This window comes from Sphaerodactylus townsendi, linkage group LG03, assembly GCF_021028975.2.
Source record: "Sphaerodactylus townsendi isolate TG3544 linkage group LG03, MPM_Stown_v2.3, whole genome shotgun sequence".
Lineage (NCBI taxonomy): Eukaryota > Metazoa > Chordata > Lepidosauria > Squamata > Sphaerodactylidae > Sphaerodactylus > Sphaerodactylus townsendi.
Window position 1 is genome coordinate 73,181,235 of NC_059427.1, and position 25,184 is coordinate 73,206,418.

Consider the following 25,184-nt stretch of genomic DNA (forward strand, 5'->3'; position numbering starts at 1 on the left):
GAAGCTTTCTGACAGAAATCTTTAGAACAAGTCTCCGATATTTCTCATGTGCCAGGATGTTTGTAGCAGTTGCAGCTGGAAAGTGTCCAACATCTCACATTTGATGCTCTCTGGCAGACGGAGTCTCCCTGGAATTTCTCAGTCAGACTTTATTGTCAAACTGGCTGTGCTAGTTTGCAAACTTTTTTTTCTTTTCTCAGGACTTGGTTACAGCATCTGCTGAAGCTAATCTAGTGAAACATTTCTGCCCAGTGGTCAGTCTAACTGCTACTTACAGGCTCAGTTTGCTCTATGCAGGTGCAGTGGTGGTTGGCCTATCTTTAGACTTTCTCTGCTATTAGCCATAAAGTACTGATACCTTTTTCAAAAGAAATATGTGATCTGTACAGTAAGATGCGGTTAGATTTCAGAATTTATTTATTTGTATCTTGACATCTCCTGAAGAGCTTAGAATGCTGTTGTAGCTTCCTAGGAATGAGGGTTAGGTTAAGCCTAATTTCGCAATATCCTGTTTTTAGACGTATCCCAGGTGCAATCAAGCAGACATGTTAGGAAATTGGCAGCACAATCTCCAGCCCCCTGGTGGCAGGACACCCTCCACTGCCTCCAATAGGGCTTCTTAGGGGCACAGGGAGGCAAAAAACAAAACAAAAGCCCCCTGCTACTGAAAAGTCCTCCATTAGGCCACCCTTTTCATCTAAGCTCTGGGTGCTGGCGTTCCAGCAGGCAAAGGACGGATGGTGTAATGTCTCTTAGTCGCAGCAAATAGAGCAATCCTCAGACATGCTTATAGGACAGCAGTAGAGTTTAATAGAGAGAGAAGCCTGGAGACACGAAGTCTCTGAACATAGACAGAGAACAAGAACTGCAAGAGAGCAACAACTTGGCTCATGATAAAACACCAGGCTTAATAAACATCAGGTGCACTAGGGGAACAATCTACTTAAAGGAACATACATCACAAGTGGAAGCCAACTAATATATGCTCCACCCTTAGATGTGCCTCTGGAATGCCCCCATCCACACTAGTGCAGCGTCCTGCGCTGATGGAGCTGGGGCATGGTGGCTGCTTCTGGAGTTGGCACCACAGATCTGTGTGGCTCCTGGATACCCACATGTCTGTCCCCTCTGCTGGCACATTTGCCCCTTGTGCCAGTAGCATCCCACACCAGAGCAAGGCTGTGCAGGCTGCAGAGATAGGTCCATTGCTACCCTAGATTGGACTGCCTGACTCTCAGATGCATGGGCATCAATTTGGATTAGGACTGCAGTGCAAAGGTTGAGAGGTGGCTTAAGTCTTCCCTGTGTGATATTTCTGACCTGACATTTTATTTATTTATTTATTTATTTACCCCAAGAAGCTTGTAGTTGTACTACTGAGAAAACTTGCATGTAGCCCATACCATAAGATACCCTCCGTGGGCTGTTTCAAGACAGGAAAACAGTGCAGGGGAAGCTAAAACCCCCTCTGCCAACTGAAGTCCCTTTTTGAATCAGTCTCCATGTTCCTGAGAATTTTAAGTTTCTTCAGGAACTCCCAACACACACACACGGCATACCCTGGGACGGGTATGGGAACCACATACCCCTTAGTTAAACCTTTGGAGATACTGGTGCCCTACCTTCTGGTTTCCTTCTTTCTCTTAGGTTCTGTCTTTTAATCTGTTTAAACACAGTTTCTAAGAAGTTTTAACTAATGGTGTTTTCTTCCAGAACTGTGACTAAAACTGTGCAATTGGCAAAGTATAACTGAGGAAATAAGAAAAGGGCAACCACATGGTGGAAAATGTGATTGCATCTGCTTTCTTCCAAAATTTTCAATAAGGGGGTATCTGTACATAATGAGCTGAATCTGTACATTTTTCTGGGCATAGCAAAGAAAGTACAGAAAGCTGTTAATCCATCAAATCCATTATTGTAACTGGCAATAGCTATCTGAGTTCTCCAGCAGAAGTATTTCCAGCTTGTACTAGCTGAGCCAGAAGGCCCAAGCTTTAATTGGAGATGCCAGGTGATGAACCTGGGGTTTTATCTATATAGCCGGGTTTTGATGAAGGATCAGGAAGGCCAGGCTGAATGTGAAACCTGAGCCAAGGTCCAAGAGAAATATCATCACAAGGGCAATACTTAAGTTGCACAGAGGGGTTGTTTGTACGTCTCTGTGGAGAAAGCACCTAGACAGTGAAGTCTCTGAGGGCGTGTATTATTTAGTTAACAGATTCAGGAGTGGGTTTCCGGGGGAATGCTCCAGAGCCTGCTCTGGAAAGCCCAGTGCGCCTCTCTTTTGGTGAAAGGAGTTGGATATTTAAGTATCTGTCTAGTTTTGTGAAGGAAAGGTTTTTCCCTGTAAAGGCAATTTAGTAGGATTGTTGAAACTGAGCCAGAGAACTGTTTGGAAACTGTAATTGAATATCTGAAACAACGAAGTTTTAGTAAACTATTTCTGCCAGAGGAAAAAAAGTTTAATTATTTAGTATCTTATTTTCTTGTAATTCTATAAATAAATGTTTCATCTTTGTTTGCCTGTTAATAAGCCTCAAGAGTAATTTAAGAGGGAAAGAGTCAGTTTTGCAGAGAAAAGTAACAATCCCCTCACAGATCTATGAATATACCCAACTGGTGGCAGAAGGGGGTAAGGCTGACAGAACTCCTTAGGAACCTTAGGTGCGTACCCCGTTGGTCTGCGCTAGCTACCTTCTTGGTCACAGCACCAAAGTTTTGGAATTCTCTCCCAGGGAGGTTTACTTGTCCCTTTCAATTGCCATCTTCTGCAGTAGATGAAGACTTTTTTTATTTTGGTATTCTCTCAGTCATCCTTCCTTCCTGATTAGTGTTTTGATTACTATTAGTATGTCTTTCTATGTATTTTAACTCTGCTTTTAATTTGTTTTAATGATTTGTTGGGAGTTGATTTTTCAACGGTTTTAAAATGTGATTTTATCATGTATAATAATAAAAATAATAAAAAACTACTCTGAACCAGAAAATCAAAGCATAAGCAAAAATCAGTATAAAAATATACAACAGGCCTTTAAAATATAAAATAATATGATGGTGAAACATTTTGTTAATTAAGTTCAATAAATAAATGTGTGCGCAGCCCTCCATCTTCCTCTTTGGGTTTATCATTGATAAGTTGAACTTCAATCTTGTCCAAACTGAATTTTAGTTGGTTGGCCCTTATACCATTACCTTTTTCAAGTACCAGTTCCAGAATTCCGCAGGCCCATCTGAATCAACTGTTAGAGAAACAGAGTTCATTGGCATCAGCGTATTGATAACATATCACTCCCAGGACAATTTTTCCAAGAAGTTTAAGGTATATGTTAAGTGGCATGCACAACAGAAACTACAAAGGGACTCCATAGCATGTGGTAAAATGCTCCCCCAACACTGACTTCTAGACCGAGCAGGACAAAACTACCAGTGATTTCCCCACCCCCACCCCAGTTTAGTCAGAGTAGGTGCAACTTTGGGCCTTTCCCCACTTACCGTTTGCACCGTGCTACTCTCAGCGCGAGTGATTTCTGCCGCGGGGTCAGAAGGTGCCGTTTCTTCAGCGCCAGAAATGACACGCACTGAGGGGACGTGAGAGCGGCAGAGTCAGGGCTGACGACGTTTAGCCGCTGCCCGGACTGCGATGGGGAGTGCCGGCTGGACCATGGCAGCTATTTGAGGGAGGAAGTGGCGTGCAGCAAACAGTAGAATTAAGGGGGGGAAAGGGCCAGTGTGTTCTGACAGATATTTAGTTGGATTTGCTTGCACTCTAATTGTCTACCCAGCAGTTCCATAGCTCTGAACTCCTATGTAAACCAAGGGACTTTCTGAGTCCTGCAGAATGAGAGACTGATCATGCTAGGATCATTTAGAGATACAAATGCTGTATCTGCAGGTCAACCACAGCTTCAACAGAAGAGCCAGTCTGGCTGAAAACTATCAGGGATCCATTGAATCAATCAACCTTGCGATGGACTGTCCAAACTGTTCCTCCACTCCGGCTCTTTGCTAATTACCAGCTTTCCATGTGCAGTGACACAGTATTCCTTCAACAGCAATCTGAAGCAACACAGTCAAGAAAGGGCTGTACCTTGTATTTTTTCTGCACGTTTCAATTGGCTCTCTATGTGGAGTAATAATATTAAATTGGAAATAGGTGAAGCATTCCTGAAAAGTTAAGGGGCCTTTTGAGGGGGGGGGGGATTTCTGTACTTAGATTTTCAGCTGTATACAATACATAACCTATGCAGGTCCTGTAACCTGGAATTCCATGTATGTCCTGCAGTTACTTGGTTATTTAACCAAGGTATATCTGATCACTTTTTAAGTTTCCTTGCAGACACTCTTCACCTGCTGAAGGACTTAAGAGAGAGCCTGGAGGTATATTTGCTTAGCATGTTTGGCTTAATTCATTCTGTTGAAGAGGATAGCTAACTTGAAGGTGCTGGTTCTGTCCAAGGGAAAACATGTTTTGTGACAGAAATAAAAAAAACCTTTCCAGAACTGTATAATTTTAACATTAAAAGGAGTCTTAACATTTTGAGAGGCATAAGAACAAACCAATTGCAGAGCATTGTCCTCCCTGATTGTAACCATTATTGTATTTTGAAAAACCCTGACCTGCCTTTCCGTGAAGTTTAACGAGGCCAGTTGGTTAATTATCTAGAATCTGGCTACTTGTTATATTTACATTGAGATTACATTGCCGTGCCGTTCTAACTTATGTTTATATATATTACTCCAATGCGAGAATGAAAACAATTTTTCCAAAACATTTGGTTACTGTTTGTAAAATTATAAATTTATTTTGGTTACTTAAAAGTAAATTGCTACTCCAGTGGAAGAACTAATTTTTTGAAGTCTTCATTGTAGCCTGTTGGTACAAGTTTTCTTAATTTTCACCACTCCCCAGATGGCAAGGATGCATGTTGGATATAGTCTGCCATCCTTGTTCTAGGAAGTGATGCCTGCCCTTAAGTAGAAAAATCTGATAAATCTTTGTATTTAAGCCTGCCCAACCAATCCCCCCACCAGAGATCAGGTTACTGCAAATCTTTCTTATTAACTTGTCCCGCTTTCTTATTAACTTGTCCCGCTTTCAGACATTCTTGCTGATGTTCTAAATCAGGGGTAGGGAACCTGCGGCTCGAGAGCCGCATGCGGCTCTTCTGCCCTTGCACTGCGGCTCCACGAGCCGAGCTGCCGGCTTCATCCTTGCCCGCCCTGCAGGCAGCAGGGCGGGCGCACAAACTGCCCGCGAACGGCTGGGCCGCGCCACAGGCTTCCCCTCTCACCCGCCCCATTGAGCGGGCCGGGCACTTTCCCGGCGGACGGCAAGGCCGAGCCCCCGGCTTCATCCTTGCCTGCCCTGCAGGCAGCAGGGCGGGCGCACCAATTGCCCACGGACGGCCGCGCCGCGCCGCGGGCTTCCCCTCTCGCCTGCCCCATTGGAGCGGGGCGGGCACTTTCCTGGCGGACGGCGAGGCTGAGCCGCCGGCTTCATCCTTGCCCGCCCTGCAGTGTGGCAGAGCGGAGCACATCAATTGCCAGCATGGCCAGCTGGGGCGATGCCGTGACCGCTTCCTCGCCCACCCCGTTCGAGCGGGGCGGGCGCTTTCCTGGCGGCCGGCAAGGCCAAGCCGCTGGCCCCATCCTTGCCCGCCCTGAAGGCAGCAGGGCAGGCGCATCCATGCGCTTCTCAGAACGAGTGGAATAAAAGGTAAAAAACCAATATATTCAGTGTTATCTTTATTTTAAATGTCAAAAATTATTTGCGGCTCCAAGTGTTTTCTTTTCTCGTGGAAAATGGGTCCAAATGGCTCTTTGAGTGTTAAAGGTTCCCTACCCCTGTTCTAAATCTTTCCTCCTTTAATGGAAGTCTGTTGTGTCTTTTCCTATCTTCTGTAGCCTTTCTACTTGAGCAACTTCAGAAAAGTTTTAAATGTACTAGAAAGGTCTTGTCATTTCCCTGTTCAACTGTCTGTCTTCTCTAATCTTATTTCTCTTCTCTTCGTTTTTGTCCTTTGTATATGTTCATTGCTACAACCAGACTATTGTGGAATGGACTGAGAAATGTCTTCATGAGCAAGCCTAAGCAGCTCTACTTGGGAGGAAGTCCCATTCAGTTCAATGGTGCTTACTTCCAGGAAAGTGTTCTTAGAATTACAGCCCTCCTGTCTTAAAGTTTGACTGGTATTACTTTGAAGTTACATCACATATTTATTTAGGCTATAGTTTCCCTCCCTGTCCCCAGCAGAACTATTTTCTTACCTATTATCGTATATTTCATTAATTGGTCATTATTTTTCCCCTTGTACATATAATTATGTTTGTCACAGGCCAGTTTTGATTTGTATTGTTGAATTTCTCTTATTAAGAAACAAGTACCTATATTGTGTTGTATGAGTGGAAGTGAAATCCTGAAAATGAATTGTGGAGCTGGTGTGGAGACAGGAAATGTTCAGTTGATCAGGGAAAATTGTAGCTTGCTTTCTAGCTTGTGAGAAGAAAAGGAAACCTGTCAGCTTGACTGGGATTAACATGGATAGATAGAGGCCTATGAAAAGTACCAGGGAGGTAAGGAGGATGCAGTTAACAATTATCAAAAGGCATCTCCAGCCTTGCTTAGTAAAGTTTGTAATAAATTTGCCTTATTCTCCCCCTCTGTGCTTGGATGGTCACAGAGCTTTCTTATTCTTTCTTATATCTGTCATCTTCAGGTTTCATTTTCTCCAATATGACTAAAGATTTTCCTGATAATTTTGTTTTCAGATACCATCTGTGTGTGTGTGTGTGTGTTTTCATTGCTGGCCAAGATACTGGCCCATATATCAATACTGGATTAATATTATGCATATCTAGATCTTAGATGTTTGAGTTATGGGCTCAGATGCAAAGACCTTGTTAAAAGTGATTTCAGTGGGCCTTAATTTCAAGGCACTATTTAAGGTTGGGTTGCAGGAGTTCATTCTTATTTCTGCTGCCTGTTTCAAATTACTCAGTTTAAAAGAGTGGGAAGAAAAGCAGTTCTATTAAAATGTGTGGAGGGTTTAAGAACTAATCTCGTTCTGTGATCTCTGGGCAAAGCTTACACTAAAAGTGCTTGTAAGCATAAATTAAACTGTAGATCTGTGCGTGGTGAAAAAAAAGCACAGATTACGTCCGGCTGTGATATTTTAAAATATCTCTTTAACCTAGAGAAAAGAAAGGGAGACTTTATTTAGAGTTCTGACTGTGAGTGGAGATGTGTGGTACAGAAATCAAATCAAGCATAACTATTCGTTTTCCTTCTAAGTTTTGCATTAGAAATGACCTTGTGGCAGTGTTGGCTGCAGTTTGGGGATATTTAATTGATTAAGATTATTTTTGGACTAGCGATCTTATTAAAAAGGCAGCTGGTTGAATGGTCTCTTGAGTAGTTGATATTCTCATAGGCGGATGAGCATTATTAAAAGGTTGGGTCAGATTAGAGCAGCCCCACTGCCTTTGCTGATTTCTTTCCCTCTCTGCATTGAATGAAGGTATATCAAGTCTCTCCTTGCAAGCATAGATTCAGAGTACTTCTGGATTATGGGGTTTGTTCCCACTAGAGACAAAGCTACTCATGAGCTGATCTAAGTCCCAATTAAATAGTGTTTTTCATTTTCTAGTTTTATTAAATAAGTGTGGTTTTAAAAATCTCGGTCACTTAAAACTCTGTGGGCGTGTTTAGGCCATGAGGATTAATTGGATTCACTACAGTAGCTCCCTGGACGTAACTATCCAACAGAACAAATCATATAGAGTATCAGGACTTCTACTTTTTATGCAATAAATACTTTCTTGTTGCTCGTGTTGCAGGGACTGACATATCTCTCCCAATAATTCATTTTTCCAGCACTGAAAAAGCAACAGTCTTACTGAGAAATCACAATTTCCTTGCCTCCAGTGAATCCAGCTATTGTGATACCTTTGTGCAATGGGTTTGTGCAGCTGTCATGGGGTGCCTATTGGATAGTGCCTGTGACTGCACTATAAAAAGCATCGTCCTGTCACCAATTGTTGTCTTTTTTGTGATTCTCCAACGTGCCTTTAGAGGCTCAGCACTCTTCTGCTGTTATCTCACAAGCACATACATTTTTATGAGTGGCCACCACCAACAAGACTGCACCCAACCCTGCAGCAATTAATCGTGCACTTTCCCTCTCCTGCACTAGGGAGCACCTCTCTGCAGTTCAGTGTTTTGAAAAAATGACAGCATTATACAGTGGTACAAAGCAAGGCTAGTCACTTTGAACATTATAAGGGTAGGATTTTGTTCAGCTGATGTTGGTTCTGTTTTTAGTGCAAGTGTAGTGCAAAGAGAGTTTCAAAAATGCAGAATGCTCTGATGTCTTGAAGTGTTTTGGTCTCATCTAAGATATTTTCTATGGCATTTTCACCTTTGGAAGGTGTTAGAAATTTATCAATTTTTCTCAAAAGAATAGGAAAATAAATTATATAGAGTGTATTGTCAAAGGCTTTCATGGCCAGAATCGACAGCCTGTTGTAGGTTCTCCAAGCTGTGTGGGGAAAACTGCCATTTCTGGATGTCATGGTCATTTGCAAAACAATCGCAACAACTGGGCCACAGAATCTGTAGAAAACTAACCCACATAGACTGATATCTACACAAAAACTCCAATCACCACTCACAATAAAAGAGGGGCATAATCACAACTCTGATAGACCGCACAAAATGGATCTGTGAACCTTAAGTTTTCACTAATCAACTGAATCACCTAGACCAGGCTCTGCTATCAAATGGCTATTCCACAATAGAAATCGGAAGAGCTATAAAACTGAGAGCAAAAAACACAATTGAGGAAAAACAGTCAGCCATGGAGAAGGTATCTCTGCCGCAGATCAAGGGAATCACAGACCAAATGGAAAAAGCTGATGGAAAAATACAACGTTCAAATAGTCTTTGGACCACCAGAAAAATATAACAAATGCTACGGTCAGTAAAGGACCCAGAAATTCTTGACAACTTCTACAGCATAAATCAGATTACATAGGGAAGCCATTGAAATCCACAAATACCCCGACAGTTTCATCAACAATCAACAAAATCCAGCTACCGGTAATAAAGAACACCAAAATCAAACACCATTCAACAATCTACCAGATCAGTGATGGCGAACCTTTTCGAGACGGAGTGCCCAAATTGCAACCCAAAACCTACTTATTTATTGCCAATGTGGCAATTTACCTTGAATACTGAGGTTTTAGTTTAGAAAAAATGGTTGGCTCCGAGGCGCGTGTTACTCAGGAGTAAGCTTGGTGGTAGTCAGGCCCCTTCCGCACACGCAAAATAATGCATTTTCAAACCACTTTCACAACTGTTTGCAAGTGGATTTTGCTATTCCGCACAGCTTCAAAGAGCACTGAAAGCAGTTTGAAAGTGCATTATTCTGCATGCGCGGAATGCGCCTCAGTGGGTTTTGCTTTGAAGCAACTGCGTAAGCAATCTCTTCCAATGGGTGGAACTCTTAACAATCTCCTGAGGGGGTTTACTCAGAAGCAAGCCCCATTGCCAGCAACTGAGCTTACTCCCAGTTAAAGGATCATGCTTTAGTTCTTCCCATGAAAATCAGTGGGATTTAACAGCGCTTAACAGGGTTACCTACACTTCGTTTCCCAAACGGCTATAGGGTCCTGAGGCTCTTTCTTAAAGCTAATAATTGAGCCCAGCGCCCCAGGCTAGCCTAGATATGTGTGTGGGGGGGTGACTCTGTTTGCTCATGCCCGCAGAGAGGGTTCTGAGTGCCACCTCTGGCACCTGTGCCATAGGTTCGCCACCACTGTACCAGATGCTGCAAATGTCTTCCCCCTATCCACCTCACCTCACTCTGATGAGTCACGTACACTCAAACTCCAGGACTCACATTCAAATTTGTAAATGCAACTGCAAATGAATTCAACCCAGATGCAGGCAAATGCATCTCATCCCTCTCCTGCCTTAGAGGTAGACAAAACAAATGCCCAACTACATGAAACACTACAACATTGTGCTTCAGAGAGAAACACATCTTACTGTGTCATGCCTGTGAAAATGCTAGCCATAGTTGCTGGTGAAACGTTATGTGTTAAATTTATTGGACCATGGCCACATAGCCCAGAAAACCCACAACAGTCAGTATATAGTGTATACTGGGGGTAGGTAAAGGATACCAATTTTTTTTATTTTAAGTATGGATCTCCCACTCCTCAGCCAAGTGGTTCTTGCAATTAAACTCAAACCCAGACATGCTTAAACTTCAACAAAATACACACATACTATCAACAAAAATGAGCAACATTAAGAAACATATTTGCAAAAGCAGCAAAAACTATTGAAAATTAGAAAACCATTAACTCAAAATACAGGAGATATACATTGTGCAAACAGATAAAATCAAATCAATGGACAGCATTCAAAATACAAAATCAGTTGTTCAAATTTCCACAGACTATGCAGAAAAAGGGAAACAGGGATAAGTGAAAAGGGCAAAAACCAACTAAAAGCTTGGACAACTAAATGTTTTTACCTTGTGCTGAAAATGCAAAAGGCTGAACACCAGCTGAACAGCTGAGAGGGAAGTGTCCGCATCTGGTTCATCACGACTCCGAAGTTCCTGTTTCACCCAGAATCCTGTGCCCTGTTTAGATCTGTTTGTAATGTTGAGGCAAACAATCAGAGGAGTAGCTGATGGAGAAGGGTGTTAGTAGTATTAGGATTGTCTGTAGTTCTTAGTTTCATCTGTATTATGCGCATGTAGTTCATAGATCTGCAAAGTGAAGAGCCATGGTTTCCGTATGCTTCCCAGCACTATCTGAATGCACCCCTACTAATTTCTCTCTCTGTCATTGAAGTTGTGGAGGAGGACTCATCAGTTCAGTGCTCCAGCTATCTTCATTCATTGCCATAGGCATACACTATTCAAATTAATCTTATTTATGTGGATTTGCATGATTTCTGGAGCATATCAAAAGCATAGCATTTGGGTTTCTTCAGCATAGAATATGGATCTGAAATTTACTTTTGTCGCAGAATGTGCACTTCTCAGTTGTTAAACATTCTTTCAGTTGTGATGGTGATAATCTGGCAAAACAAATTTCTTTGTTAAAATGTTCTGGATCTCTAAGCTCCCCTTTTCTACAGGTGCTCCTAAATCCTGTCGCTCTTTTCCAGGACCTGCAGCTTACAGGAACAAGAGAAGTCTAATTTTCAATACAATCTCAGAGTTCATCTCTGAAGCTTTAAGGCCACAGCAAGAATGAAATACCGGCAAACACTGGGTGGGGGAAAGCAACAGCATGCTTGGCTTATCTTCAGGATCAGTCAGATCCATAATATGGGAAAAAAGACTTCCTTAGTGGCCAAACAAAGACTAGTTGTAGGAATACTTAGGAACGGGGGAGATGAATCCCCCTTAATAAAACAATGCGGATAAAGAGTCCAACCTTGTTGTGCGGCTGAGGTCATCGTACCCCAGAGAGGCAGGCAAGGAAAAGCAATCGCTGGAACAAAAGGGAGAGCAGAAGGGAACATCTCATCATAAGGCAGCAGCAAGATAGGAAGAAGCAATAGCATGAAGAAGGAGTAATGAAGCAAAGCTTATTTTTTGCAATTCAGAAAGGAGGATATGGCTGGTTGGGAACATATAGGAATTGTGGGAAGAGGGGAACAAATTGAGCAAAGCATGAAATGGTTAGGAACAGACTCTATTTTGGTGAACTGGGTTTGTTTCCCACTCCTATAGGCCAGTCACACAGTTCTCTCAACAATTGTTCTCCCACCTACGGGGAGGCGATTGTCAGTTACTTTTGAAACTCCTTAAAGGTAGAGAACAAGTGAGTTGTAAAAACCAACTCTTCTTCTCTTCTTCAAGTCAGCTTCTGAGAGCCTGTCCATACCACATTCAAACTGGGAGGCACAGGAGGAAAAGAAATAGATATAGTGTCTCCGGGCAAGTAGAAAATGGCTGGGGAGTAACTTCTACCACACTGAATGCTTCCTTGTTTTTGTTGTTTTAAAAGCGGGATGGGGAAAATCATATAATACCATGCCTTGCAGTTAGTAGGGTAGTAGCCCTCTTGGGATGAGATTTTCTTAAAAACTGTAGACAAAGGCTAGCGGGAAACAGCCGGCCAACTGGTTCTGAGGAGTAGCAGGGGGAGGCTGGGACTGGTGTCAGGGTTGCTTGTCTTTAACATCCACATTAATGATCAGAATCTGAACGCTAATGAAATCCACTGGTGATGGTAAATTGTAAGAAGCCGCGAGCATTCGTTGTTGTGGAAGAGCATTCCAAGAGGCCAGGGGTGATTAGAAAATGTGGGCAGACAATCAGGGGATTAGGGTTGGCTTGCAAAAGTATAACTTATGCATGTGTGTGTGTGGGGGGGGATGATGATTCAAACATTGCCATGAAATGGAAAGAAAAGCAAAAAAAAGAAGAAAGCAGGTTTTAAACAGTCATATGGCAGGAGTGAATTGTGTACTGGGGAACGATTGCCTATCAGTGACTGTGCCCCACATTGGTATGCTCTTTGCTAAAAGGTTTAGCCTAACTGAAGGCATTCCGTCTCAAGCCATGAAGGTACCTAGAAGCCTTGCACCATATTAACAGGTTGATGTGGATATACAGTTATCTGATTCCTGATCAAGTCAAGTTCATATAGGGGAATTGCTAGAATATATTATCTGTGAATCTGTAGAGTCATATCGTTGGAAGGACTTCAAAGGTCCAGTACAACTATAAACAAGTAGGATTCTTTGGCTGCATTGACACCTAACAACAAACTACAGTTTTCAGTACAAGAACAAGCCTTGAAAATAGGTGGGTTCTTGTCTTTCTTCATTATCAGCTTGGCAACTGAAGACTCTTGATTCTCTCTAAAGCACATATTGTGATGTATTTATTGCCACAAAGTTATGGTATTGCCTCCAAGCTATAGTCAAACCTTATTTCTAAGCAAGAAACTAACCATGATAAACTAAGGGGAGCAAAGCATGCAAGCCAAGAATGTCTTAGTCAGGTTTGTCTAAAGGCAGTCATACAGCCAGATCTTAGAACTGTAAGGGATGTTAGAAGATGGTCCACCAAAACCCTTTACTCTGAGACAGATTAACCACTATCTAAAGCATCCCTGATCGGTCTCTGTCGAGCTTTTGTTTTTATTTAGTGAGTTTCGGCATTGCCTTGTGTCGACACTAAATTCTACTTTGCTACTTCTTGTAACATTGAAATCCTTCTCAGCAATGCCATTGCCTAATTAGTTAAACTGATTCTTATACTCATTTGCTAATTTTAATTTTACTGTCATCAATCCAACAGCCTTCAAACTTGTGTGTCTGTGCAGGGACATAGGTATAGATTTTTTATGAGGGGGTTCAGGGGTGGGGCCACACCCCCACCCGCCCCGGTGGTGTGACCCCGCCTCCCCAAGCCCCACCCCTAGCCTCAGTGCTTATAAAAGCAGCTCTCCAAGGCCAGGAGCAGCAGACTCCCCTCCCCCCCCCCCCACCGGCTGGGCTCTCAGCCGGCCTCCCCTACGGGCAGAGGCATAGCTAGAGAAAATGGAGCCTGGTGCAAAATCTGAGTTTTGCCCTCCCCCCACATGGGCAGCCACTATGATGCTGGAATCCACCCGCAAACAGAATCACTTTCAATTGTGTTTAAACTAGAGAGACCAAATTCTCCTTTTAAATCCACCTTAAAGGGAGAATCTGGGGTCCCCAGTTAAAACAACATTGAAAGTGATTCTGTTTTGGGGTGGATTCTCCCCCTCCCTGAAACAGCATCACTTTCAATGTTTAAACTGGGGACCTCAGATTCTCCCTTTAAATCCATGCCAAAGGGGTGGATTTAAAAGGAGAATCTGGGGAAATTTGGGTGGTCTCTGCTGTCAGGGGTGCAATTGTTAAGCTAGCAGCACCAAACTTTCAGGGTATCTTTAGGAGACCCTCCTGATGATATCACCCAGGTTTGGTGAAGTTTGGTTCAGGGGGTCCAAAGTTATGGACCCTCAAATGTGTAGACCCCTCTCCTATTAGCTCCCATTGGAAACAATGAGGGATGGGGGCACCCCCTTGGGAGTCCATAGCTTTGGACCCCCTGGACCAAACTTCACAAAACCAGGGTGGTATCAGTAAGAGACTCTCCTGATGATACCACCCAGGTTTGGAGAAGTTTGGTTCAGGGGGCCCAAAGGTATGGACCCTCAAATGCGTAGCCCCCATCTCCTATTAGCTTCCATTGGAAACAATGGGGGATGGGGGCACCCTTTTGGGAGTCCATAACTTTGGACCCCCTCAACCAAACCTCACCAAACCTGGGTGGTATCATCAGGAGAGTCTCCCAACAAATCCCTGAAATTTTGGTGCTGCTAGCTTAAAAACTGTGCCCCCTGCAGGCCAAAAACTAAAAAAAAACACAAATGGGGGGCGGAGCTTCGGACATGTAATGGGAGGGTTGAACCCGAGAATCCCCCCCCCCTTACCTACGTCCTTGTGTCTGTGTGTAAAATACTGTCAAGATGCAGCAACCCCAGCAAGGGGGTTTCAAGGCAAGTGAGAAGCAAAACTGATTTGCCATTGCCTTCCTCTCCAAAGTCTTCCTTGGTGATCTTCCCTCAACTACTGGCCCTGCTTATCTTCTGAGATCTGTTGAGATTGGGCTGTACTATGCCATTCCACGCCTCCCTGTCCAAGCTTATGCAGATCATTTAAAGGGTTTAGATAGAACGTATGTGGTTTCTCCCCAACCCCAGCTGATTTTGGGGTCATCCACAGATTTGATATGTATACTGTCATCTCCTACGTAGAAGTTATTTGTGAAACAAAACCACACAGGCTTGACATCTGACTACTGCACAACTCCAGTTTCCTGTTTTCTCATTTGTGTCAATTTATTATTATTCACTAAGTGCAGTTATTTTTAGCCTATTTGTGGTTGCTCCATCTAGTTCATGCTTGCTTAGGAAGATATAATTTGGATGTGAATCAATATCCTTGTTGACATCTAAGGTCTATGAAACAACCCACATCCAATAACAGAACTTCATTGTTCCTGGCTACAGAACGCAAATGAACTCCATGTCCTTATGATGTTACTGCTGGTATTACGTACATGACAGACTCTATATCTTTACCTAGGTACATATGGATAGCTAAATTCCCCCTGCCTACTAAATAGACTGGGGAACAGAACAAGTTGACTTGGTGTGATTTTTATTCTGTAACATAACACTGTTAGCTGCTATAGTTGATATTATCATATATTTTAGTAGTGTGGTTCCATCTTCAGATTTCTAAATCTGTAGATCAGGGCCACACAAGAAGAAAATAGACTTGGGAGACCAGCCTCCCCCCACCCCCACCCCAAGAGTTTGCAAAAAAATCTGAAAATGTTTTTTAAAAATTGGGGGATTAATTTCTCCCTAAACCAGTAGTGTTGTCTGTGCATGCACAGCTGTTCGACATCTCCATCCACCATGCTGGCTGTGGGAGGAGTTGCCCCTGCAGATGAGGGAGCAAATAGGCCAGGAGGGCTGGGTGAGGGGCTGCTGCTAGTAAAGCAGCACAGGTCCAGGGGGACTGAGTGAGCTGCTGTTGCCACACTAAACAGGTGAGAAGCCACAACCATAGCAGTGCCGTAGCAAAGGTCAGCTGCTGAGGCAGTAGAGACCAGGGAAGCAGCTGGCAGAGCCACCAAAACAGTGAAGGGGGGGGGAGGGAAGCAGGCAAGTTGCTGCCACGATGGCAGCAAACATGCTGGTGAACAGCTGGCAGAACCACCAAGGTGGCAACACTGGGGCAGGGCTGGCAAACGAGTCATTGTGTCAGTGAAGCTGCTGGGAGGCTGAGCAAGCAGCTTGGCAAACCACACAGGTAGTGAAGCTGCGGGAGAGAGGTTGAGAAAGCCACGGCTATCCACTGAGGCACTTCTACCACCACAGCAGTTCAGAGGCTATGTGGCTGTGCAAGATGCTAATGCAAAAAGAGAGAGTTATCTACTTGGGAGAGGCAGAAGGAGAGAGAAAGAGATGGGGTGTGGGAGGCAGAAAGAGAGGCATGATGGTAGACATAAAGGAGAGTAAGTAAGACAGGTAGGGGGAGAAAGACACTCAGAGAAGTGGACTGACAGAGGAACAGTCAAAGGTGGGGTGAATGGGATGGCTATTCCTGTGAGTTTCTTCTAAATGGTTGTTGTAAAAATCCCCCCCCCTCCCTTTCAGAGACAAGCTCTGTAGCAGTTCTTCCTCCAGGGACCATGCCAGCTCATGCTGAAGCCTCAAGAGTAAAGAATGGCACATTCAGATTAACCAAGTATGCTTTTTATGTCTGTGTGCCCTTTTTAAGAGAGCCAGTATGGTGTAGTAGTTAAGAGTAGTGTGCTGTAATTTGGAGAACCAACTTTGATTCCCTGTTCCTTCACATGAAGCCTGCTGGGTGACTTTGGGCCAGTTACAGTCTCTAGGAACTCTATCAGCCCATATGGAGGTAGGCAATGGCAAACCACCTCTGAATGTCTCTTTCCTAGAAAATCCTACATGTCAGCTGTGAGTTGATGGCCCGTGCACACACAAAGGCACGCATATGCCCTTTTGGGTACTTTCTGTATTGCTTGCATTTTTGACAATGGAAAAAATACCCTACAAAGTGTTCCCCCTTTTGTCATATCTGTTAGACTCTTTCTGATGTGAGTTGTAGCCCCAATCTACCCCCCCCCCCAATAATATACATGTGAAAACCCTCTGGATTGTTCCCAATATCCTGGCTAGTTGCAGTGCATTTTGCACCTTTGTCTTTTTATTTTATTTTATGTTCTGCTGTGCTAGCATGCTTGGCTGTAGCAATCTGTCCACCTTGTCCCTTTTGGTAAGTTTCCATTTTAGGCTGTCAGATCATTAAAGAAGATTCCTGCGTAGCCAGATCACTCTTGCTTAGTTCCTCTACTTTTTTCTCTCTAGCTTGCAACGGTGCTTCTATTGTTCCCTTTTTTCCCTCTCCAGACCTTAATGGTCTCTGATGAATGTTCACACTGTTGACTCTTAAAAATGTACTTGCTTGACAGTTCAGGGAGGCTGAAGCAAGATAGCTGTTTGAAGGATGTGACCCTCTCCCCTCAAAGGATAAGAATTGTTTATGAGAGTAAATGGAGTTACTCAGCTGAAATATGAGAGATACTAGTAGAGTGACATTCCTAATAACAAGTGGTATTAGACTGTGTGCTTTTTATTCTACTTTTTTTTAACAAAGTACCCCTTATTTTTGATGAAGCAACTTTCGTTGGATGAAAATTTATCAGCTGGACTTACCTGGTCAGTTAGACATGCTTGCTGGAGGATCTTGTAGAGGTTTTTCTCCATTTCCAGTGCTTATGACTTTGGGAAGTTAGTGGTCTGACTAAACAGTTCTCTTTAGAATCCTATGCAGCCGGCATGCTGCGTGGCAGTGAATGATGTGAAGTCTATTGTCCTTTGCTGCTCATCTGTTTATACGTTTGCCTGCATCTCTTGGTACTCATTATATCATCACACAGTTCTTTTAATAGCTACAGCCTGTTCTTTTATTAGTGCTTGAAAGTCACATTTCCCTCTGACTTAGTATTCTGTCTTTGTGCTAGCTGTTTTTTTCCCCTAGTCTTCACTATTTGGACAAAGGTGTGAGAGGAGGAGTGCTGTGGGAGGGTGAAGGATGGTAAACAGAAACATCTCCTATAGTTTATATATACTTACCCTGTTTCTTCCTCTGCAGCAAGAGTCAAAGGAGGAAAATGATCTGCAGAAGAAAAGAACGAAGCAGAAGCTGGATAGAGCGAAGTTTGCAGCAAAGAGAAAAATTGCACGTAGGTCTCATGTGTTCTGTGCAAGGGGGAAGTGGAGAATGAACATTGCACAGATTTTGTACCTTTTCATTTTTTTGTATGCTTTTGCAGAATACCTATGTTAGGAGAACACATCTCAGCCTTGCCACTTAGCTTTATACACGGCAGCCACGGCAACCTTTGCCATCCGGATAGCACCACATGTACCCCAAACTGTCATAACTGAAGTGCCATTGGGTCGGCTTGGTTGCATAAAGGTGGAGGGGTTTGTAAAGGCCCAAGAGTACCTTTAGGTGAAGCTTTTTGTGTAGTGACTTTTCTGTAGTCTCTTCCAACTCTACGATTCTGTGACTTTGCTAGTAGCTATACTGAATGACAAATAGAATCCTGACTAGAGGAGGAAGGATTGTCAGTTGTCAGATTCTGCTTATCTCTTAAGCCCCTTCTTGGCACAATTGTACATGGTGCCCTTTATAGTGAAGTTTTTATTCAGAGAATATCCTGAATTATAATTTGGTCATTAGGGTAAGAATGCATGTGGGTTTCCTGCTGTAGTTAGCTTTATGGATCACCTGTCCTATGGATAAAGTAAAACCAATCTTTGGTATGATTCTGGGATCTTCCACTGTTGGATGCATGCTATTCTGAACAATTTGCTTTCCCCAGTGTATTACTTTCCTTCAAATTCCCTGCAGCGCTTTCTGCACTTGCTGCAGTTTAGAAGATTTAGAGACGTGGTTCAACGGTTACAACAAACTATGGTTTGCCTAGAGAGCATACGTGTTTAATTTGTCTTTGTGCCTGAAACGTGAATTCTGTTGGGCTCTCTTTCCCACAAACCAGAATTAGGCAAGATTTTGAAATCTTGATTTGTAGGTGAGAAAGCAAATTGCTGTTTGTATCTGAACCATAGTTTGCCCTGCAAAACAAAGTCTTCAGTTAGATCAGTTGTTCTCAACCTGGGGGTCGGGGCCTTTGGGGGTCGAACGACCCTTTCACAGGGGTCGCCCAAGACTCTCTGCATCAGTATTCTCCATCTGTAAAATGGATAAATGTTAGGGTTGGGGGTCACCACAACATGAGGAACTGTATTAAAGGGTCGCGGCATTAGGATGGTTGAGAACCACTGAGTTAGATCATGCACGAGGGGAAGGGAGAGAGTGTGTGAGCCTGAGGATCTTTCACATAATGATGTCTGCGTTGCCATTACATTTGAATGATTCCATAGTGAGCAACGTTCAGTTTGCATGCAGTACCTGATGTGAGAATAAATTGAATTAATTTCTGAATAGACCCCCAAACAATGTTTAGAACACGTGCACACCAAATGCAAGAGATGGAAAGCAGAATACAAAGATTTTGTTTCGTAGATTGCTTCGCAAGATTGCATCTGCAGTATTCCCAGCAAGCAAAGGATCTACACCTATCCACAAGTGTGAGCAAAAAGACATGAGCTCCTCTATTGGTACCTGTGTGTACAATGTTGAAACTGGCTTTGAATCCCCATTATGTGCATGGGATCCATTTTCCCCATGCGAGGTGAGAATGGGCCTTGGACTGTTTCTGATCGTGCTGGCTTGCACCGAGGCTGCGAATCTCCTCCAGTTGTCTACTTTGGATGCAGGTCTCATATCTGCTGTATTAGAGTGTTCAATTAACAGTAATTAATTAGGGACATCCATTTAAATGCTGGCTCTTTTATTTATTAGAAACTATAAATAGCCTTTTAATATTTTATTTTTAGGCAAATTGAGGTTCCTTTATTTACAGTAAAAATCACTGTGTTGAAAGAGTCGTTTGGATTTTATGACAAACTGGCTTTTTGTAGAAGAGGCTGCTTGGGGAGGGTGGGATTTGGGGTGTGGGGGTTCAGGGTCTCAAGACAAAATAGAGACTACATCTGCTGCCCATTCCCAAAGCTGAAATGTTGTTCGTTTCTAACTTGGGGGTTTATAATAGAAATAAATGTATGACAGTCTTTTGGCAGGGTAAAATGTAATATGTAAACCTACTGAAATCCTGTTAACATTTTTTGATGTCTGTTTTCTAAAACGTATTGGATCCCTTTTTCACCATACAATAATTTCACTCAGATTGTGAGGGCAATATTTGTGTTTTTCTTTGAAGATCTTTTATTAGGAAGCGCTAGGACTTGAACTGGTCGAGCTTTGCATCTAATTCACTTTGCAAGTGTCAAACTGAAATATGAATTGCTTTGTAAATTGCCATGTTAGCATGTAAAAAGGCTCTGAACTGGTTTAATTTGTTTACGGCTAGAATATCTTTTGCAAAGACTCTTGCAGCCCCTTCTCATCGTTTTCTTAGTCAGTTTGGTTCTGTTAGTCATGTGATGTTTCATTTCATATAAATGGCTGCTCCAACAGCTCATCTGTAGATCTAGTAGTACAGCATACAGAAAACCTCGTTTTGGAACAGTGGATCTATGCTGGCTTTAACAAACAAACAAAACCTCTTCCAGCATGATAATGGAGCTATTTGGGTTTGAATACACATATGTGCTTGTACATCGCTTGTGCCCAAATTGTACAGTGCTTGGCCCAAATTGGCTGTTGGACTCCGGTTACACTGACTACCTGCCAAACCACTCAGACTGAGCTTATTTCTCAGATCTCAGCTTCTGTTTTTGTGTCCCTGCGTTCTTAAATAGTCTGTTTGCCCACACCAGTAGGAGGCTAACACAATACTTAGAATTTCTAATCATCATAAATTATGACCAATGTAATCAACATCAAGTGCACACAAATTGTGAGCGTTTGCTGACAGCGTTTAGAAATGATCAGATGTTAAGCAGAATAATACATGATAGCCAGAGATACGCAGCATGGTTTCGGCAGAACAGATGCCCTGCTTCTCTCAGGGAAGTGGCTTGCTCCTTTCACTGTCACACAGGTTGTGTATTTTATGAGCACGGGAACGGGGGGGAGAAGAATTTATTGTTTTCAATGCACCTGTGTATTTGGAGAACAGAATAAAAACTGTGCGTGCTCTCTCTCCTTCTCTCTGAAATGCCTGGAGTGTTACATGTTGCTGAGCCAGGGAAGGGGTGGGGAGAGCAAAGCGAGACATCATATTGCTTTATAAGTGGTGTCTGATTTGCATTGCATTTTATTATAGATGATAGTTTGGTTGTGCCAGCACAAGTTCTTAACAAAAGCGGAAAATGAGAGATGATAGGTAATGCTGAGGACTGTGATCCTGTCTAAGGATCACTATTGCTGTACAACAGTGCTGAAGCAATGAGCTACAGTCACGAGGTCATTGGTTGAAATCTTACTACTGCTGCAAATTCACTCCGCGGTCGTAGGTAAACCCCGCTTCCCAGACGCTTATAGCAGCTCTGGCCTGCCTTACAGAACTGCTGCAAATGCTGCTCTTTCTCTTGAAGGCCCTTGAAACCTGCCAGAGCAGTCTTGCCTGAGATGCTTTGGTTAGGCCAGTTCCAGTGGTTTTCAAATATTCTGCCCATAGTTGTGCTGTATCAGGTTCTTCATAGGGCGCAAGTGAATAAAACTTAAGTGCGTTACATATTCATATTCCGGATCCTCAAGCCTTGCCCCTGTACAAGTGGTACAGATTTCCGCCTTCCCTCAGTCAAGCCATAGAGTGTGGCAGCCATTTCTTGCGGATCTTGCTGCCCGCCTTCTTGTTGCTCCCTCTTGGCCCTCGCTTCCATTAAGCATTGAAGGAAAAAGCAATCCGATTACTTCCATGTAGAGGAGTGCCTGTAAACACGCGTCCCAGTCCACTTCTATGTGTAGAAAGTATAGCTGAATTCAACTCTGGTGAAAAAAATGTTCGGGCAGCAGAGGAAAATGAAACATTGCATTGTGTCACATGGGGTTGCTTCAGTATAGTTGCGATCTCTCCAGTGGATGTCAAAAAGTCTGTCTTTTGCTATTTCCCCCCTCCGCCTATAGTGGCAGCTTTTTTCTTTCAGCTGAGAAATAGGGGCCTTGGATTGCATATGTGAGGTCTGGTCTGAAGGCATTTCTCATGTGAAATGTGTCTGTTTCAAGATACTCTCAAGGAGACTGAGACTATATGCTCAGGTGTATTTCTTTTTCTTTTTTTGTGCCCAAATACTTTCTATTAATGCATTAAGGCAGGGGTATCCAACTCTGGCACTTCAGATGTTCATGGACTACAATTCCCATTAGCCCCCTGCTGGCATGGTCAATGGCAGCAGGGGCTGATGGGAATTGTAGTCCATGAACATCTGAAGCACCAGAGTTGGACACCTCTGAATGCTATTTCATAATTCATGGGAGGTAATCAAAAACCTCTCTTTGTCTCCTCTCTTCTAAACTCTTGAGTGTGTATTGTAGACTCAGGTGCTTTTGTATGGTTGAAGTTTTCTTTGAGATCTGTTTGTGTGTGTGAGAGAGAGCTACTCAGAACCAACCTGGAAGAGTTTGACTGAAGAACATTTCAGGGTAGTCTTCAGATCCCCAGGAAGCTGGGGAGTTGCCTTTGAATTCTGTTTTTCCAGTTGGCTGTTTTTAACAGAGCAAAAACAGTGACGCAGAAATCATAGTGAACAGTTATTTTCCAAAACGGCTTCGTTTTTAAACCAGCATCTGCAATATCCACCATGTCCTGGGAATTCCTTGAGGTGAGCACTGTGTCTAGATAGGTTAAGACTGTCCCAAAGAGCAGTCAGCTAACTGAGCCCGTGAAAGGGGTGTCTGGTTGTGCTGGTCTTTTTTACCTGAAGATCATTCTTTGCAGTCCCTAGGCTGTTCTCCTAATCTTCTTTGCAGGGTTTAATTTCGGAAACCTTTTCTTCAACAGTGTACATCACAGAGCACTGTGACTTTATTTTAGTTAACAGCAATATTGTGTGGAAAAGAACTTCAATCTGCTCTGCCAGTAAGGTCATGCCTTCTCAAAAGACTGTTTACACACAGTTCAGTTGTCAGTCTACATATTTTTACTCTTTATGCTCTTGAACTGCACAGGTAACGTGCGGAAGTACAAAATTGGGGCTGCTACTGGGTGATCATGTGATAGAACATTTCATTGTGATGAAGTCACCTCAGGAGTCAGAGTTGAGATTATGATGGCTACCGTTAACTAAATGCCCCGTCTTTGGTTCAGTGATTTGATAGTGCACAAAATGCATTACTCTGCATTTAGCCCTGCTTGTTCCAGTTTTGAAGGTGCGCAGTAAGATAAGCTGAGATGTAACAGCTTTGATTCAATTTAGTTTTTTTCCTGTGAAGGTTAAAGTCCCTTTGTGCCTCCTTGAGAGTGTGAGAACTGGGAGCCTGTAGCATATGTATTTATTTATTTATTTTGCGCTCTCCCCCCCCCCCCCCCCTCTCCAGAGATGACAGAAGATGAACAATTTGCTCTGGCTCTGAAAATGAGTGAGCAAGAAGCCAGGCAGCTGAACTCACAGGAAGAGGAAGAGGAAGAGCTCCTGAGAAAGGCTATTGCTGAGAGCCTCAGTGTAAGTAGGGCAAAGATATTTGGGTTGCCTAGAAATGGTGGGCCCCCCCCCCCCCCCGGGCCAGTCAGTTATGTTAAAGGAGTGCTTCCAGGGCAGGTCTCCAGCTGGAGTTTTAGCCAGCTTTCCACAAGGCACAAATGTGTCTGATGAGGTGAGCTCCAAGCACATTTTATAGGTTTTTATTGAGCCATTATTGATGGCTAATGGTGAATTTCACCTTTAGCTATCTTTCTTTTGTAAATTGTTGTGGAAATGTCTTTTGCTCTGTAGAATAACAGTCGGCTTGGTTTAATAAATAGGAATGTACATTTTAAAAAGGCAAATGGCTTGTCTTTTTTGTTTGTTTGTTTTGGTTCTCCCTTCTAGAGCTGCCAGCCCCGTGATCCTTCTGCTGCAGCTGCTCTGCCTCCTCTTGCCCAGGCACCTGAATCTCCAGTGCCAAGTCACCCAGCTGGACCAGGGACTTCTGAGCTCCTCACAGCTCTGCCGCCTCGCTCTGAATCTCCTTGCTGGAGGGTAGCTCCCTTCCTCACCCTGTGTTTGTGTTTACGATGAGAATGGGATGGCACAGATGTCGCCAAGAGGCCCCTTGTAGTCCTGGAGAGGTTGAGCCAGGAGATAGTTGAAAGCTCGTTGGTCTCTAGCATAATTGTATCTCCAGGGAAGAGCCCGCCTTTTGCAAGATCAAATGAAGGGTCTTCCTCACCAGCAGGGAGTACTTCCAGTGACACACCACCCAATCTACAAGACCAGTTTGCCTTAAGTCCCACCTTTCCCCGAAGACCTCTGGGCGTTTGGCCGCTAGTGCCTCGGCATCTCTTTGCAGGGGGGTGCAGCCCTTCAAGGCCTGCAGACCAGGAAATAGAAAAGCATTCCCAAAATTGTTCAGAGAGGGACCCTATTGCTGGGTGCTCAGAAGCCCTAGTAAACATGGCTCAGAAGCATAGCCCCCTGGATCAACGCGGTTGTCCAGGTTCTGAGCCTGAACAGCAGATCCAGCGGAAGGAGAAGGCAGGTCTTTTTAATGAGTTTCTGAAAAAGGCTGAAATGGCAGAAAATGCCCCACCGCTTGACACAGTTCAAATGCTAGATGAGGAGGGCAACCAAGAAGAGGACCAAGACTCAGTACACTATTACTGGGGCATCCCATTTTGCCCTAAAGGAGTCAATCCCAATGAATACACCCAAGTCATCTTGTGCCAGCTTGAAGTTTATCAGAAAAGCCTGAAACAAGCTCAGAGGCAGCTATTGCAGAAGAAGAAGTTTGGGGAGCCAGTCGTTCCTAATTCATGTTCTTTGAACCAAAATGAACGTGGTACAGAAGAGGAGGAGGAGGAGAAGGAGGAGAAGAAGGAGACTGTTAAGGGGATTGGAGGTCTGGATGAACAGGAAAGAAAAGATATGGGTGATAAAAAGGAACCTGAGGGTGTAGCTTGGCTTCTTTCTCCAACAAACAGAAAGCTGGACAACAATCCACAGCAGAAAGTGGCCAGGGGAGAAAACTGTGAGCATGGAGATGAACCAACTAGCAGCTCCTGTCAGGTAGACATTGTTCTACTAGCTTTGTCTGTCTGGTGAATTCTGATTGAATGGTCATCTTGCTTTATGTTATGAACTTGGCCTATTCAGCATCCTCCGCCACAAGGAAGATCGCTGCTTTTATTGATTTCAATATTTAGGGGAGGTACTGTGGCCTACCAGGCATTTTGTTCAGAGTCTTCACCTAAGAGTTGTATGGTGACCCTAAGTTAGCATCTAGTAGGCAGTGGTCTATTTTGGCCCTCTTCTGTCAATAAACAACAGGTGGTGGGGAAGCAGCAAGCTGGTATTGCTGTGTCCATTGCTAAACTATAACCATCTTGGAAAATACCTAGTGATAT

General features: G+C 43.5%; 1 protein-coding gene across 1 annotated transcript in view; it reads left to right on the top strand.

Annotated features, from left to right (window-relative positions):
• Window positions 1-25,184, top strand: part of UIMC1 (ubiquitin interaction motif containing 1) — an 81,577-nt gene that overhangs the window by 12,505 nt on the left and 43,888 nt on the right. The window contains 3 exon segments of the mRNA XM_048489796.1: window positions 17,762-17,852; window positions 23,180-23,304; window positions 23,671-24,846. Coding sequence (XP_048345753.1) covers window positions 17,762-17,852; window positions 23,180-23,304; window positions 23,671-24,846 — 1,392 coding nt within the window.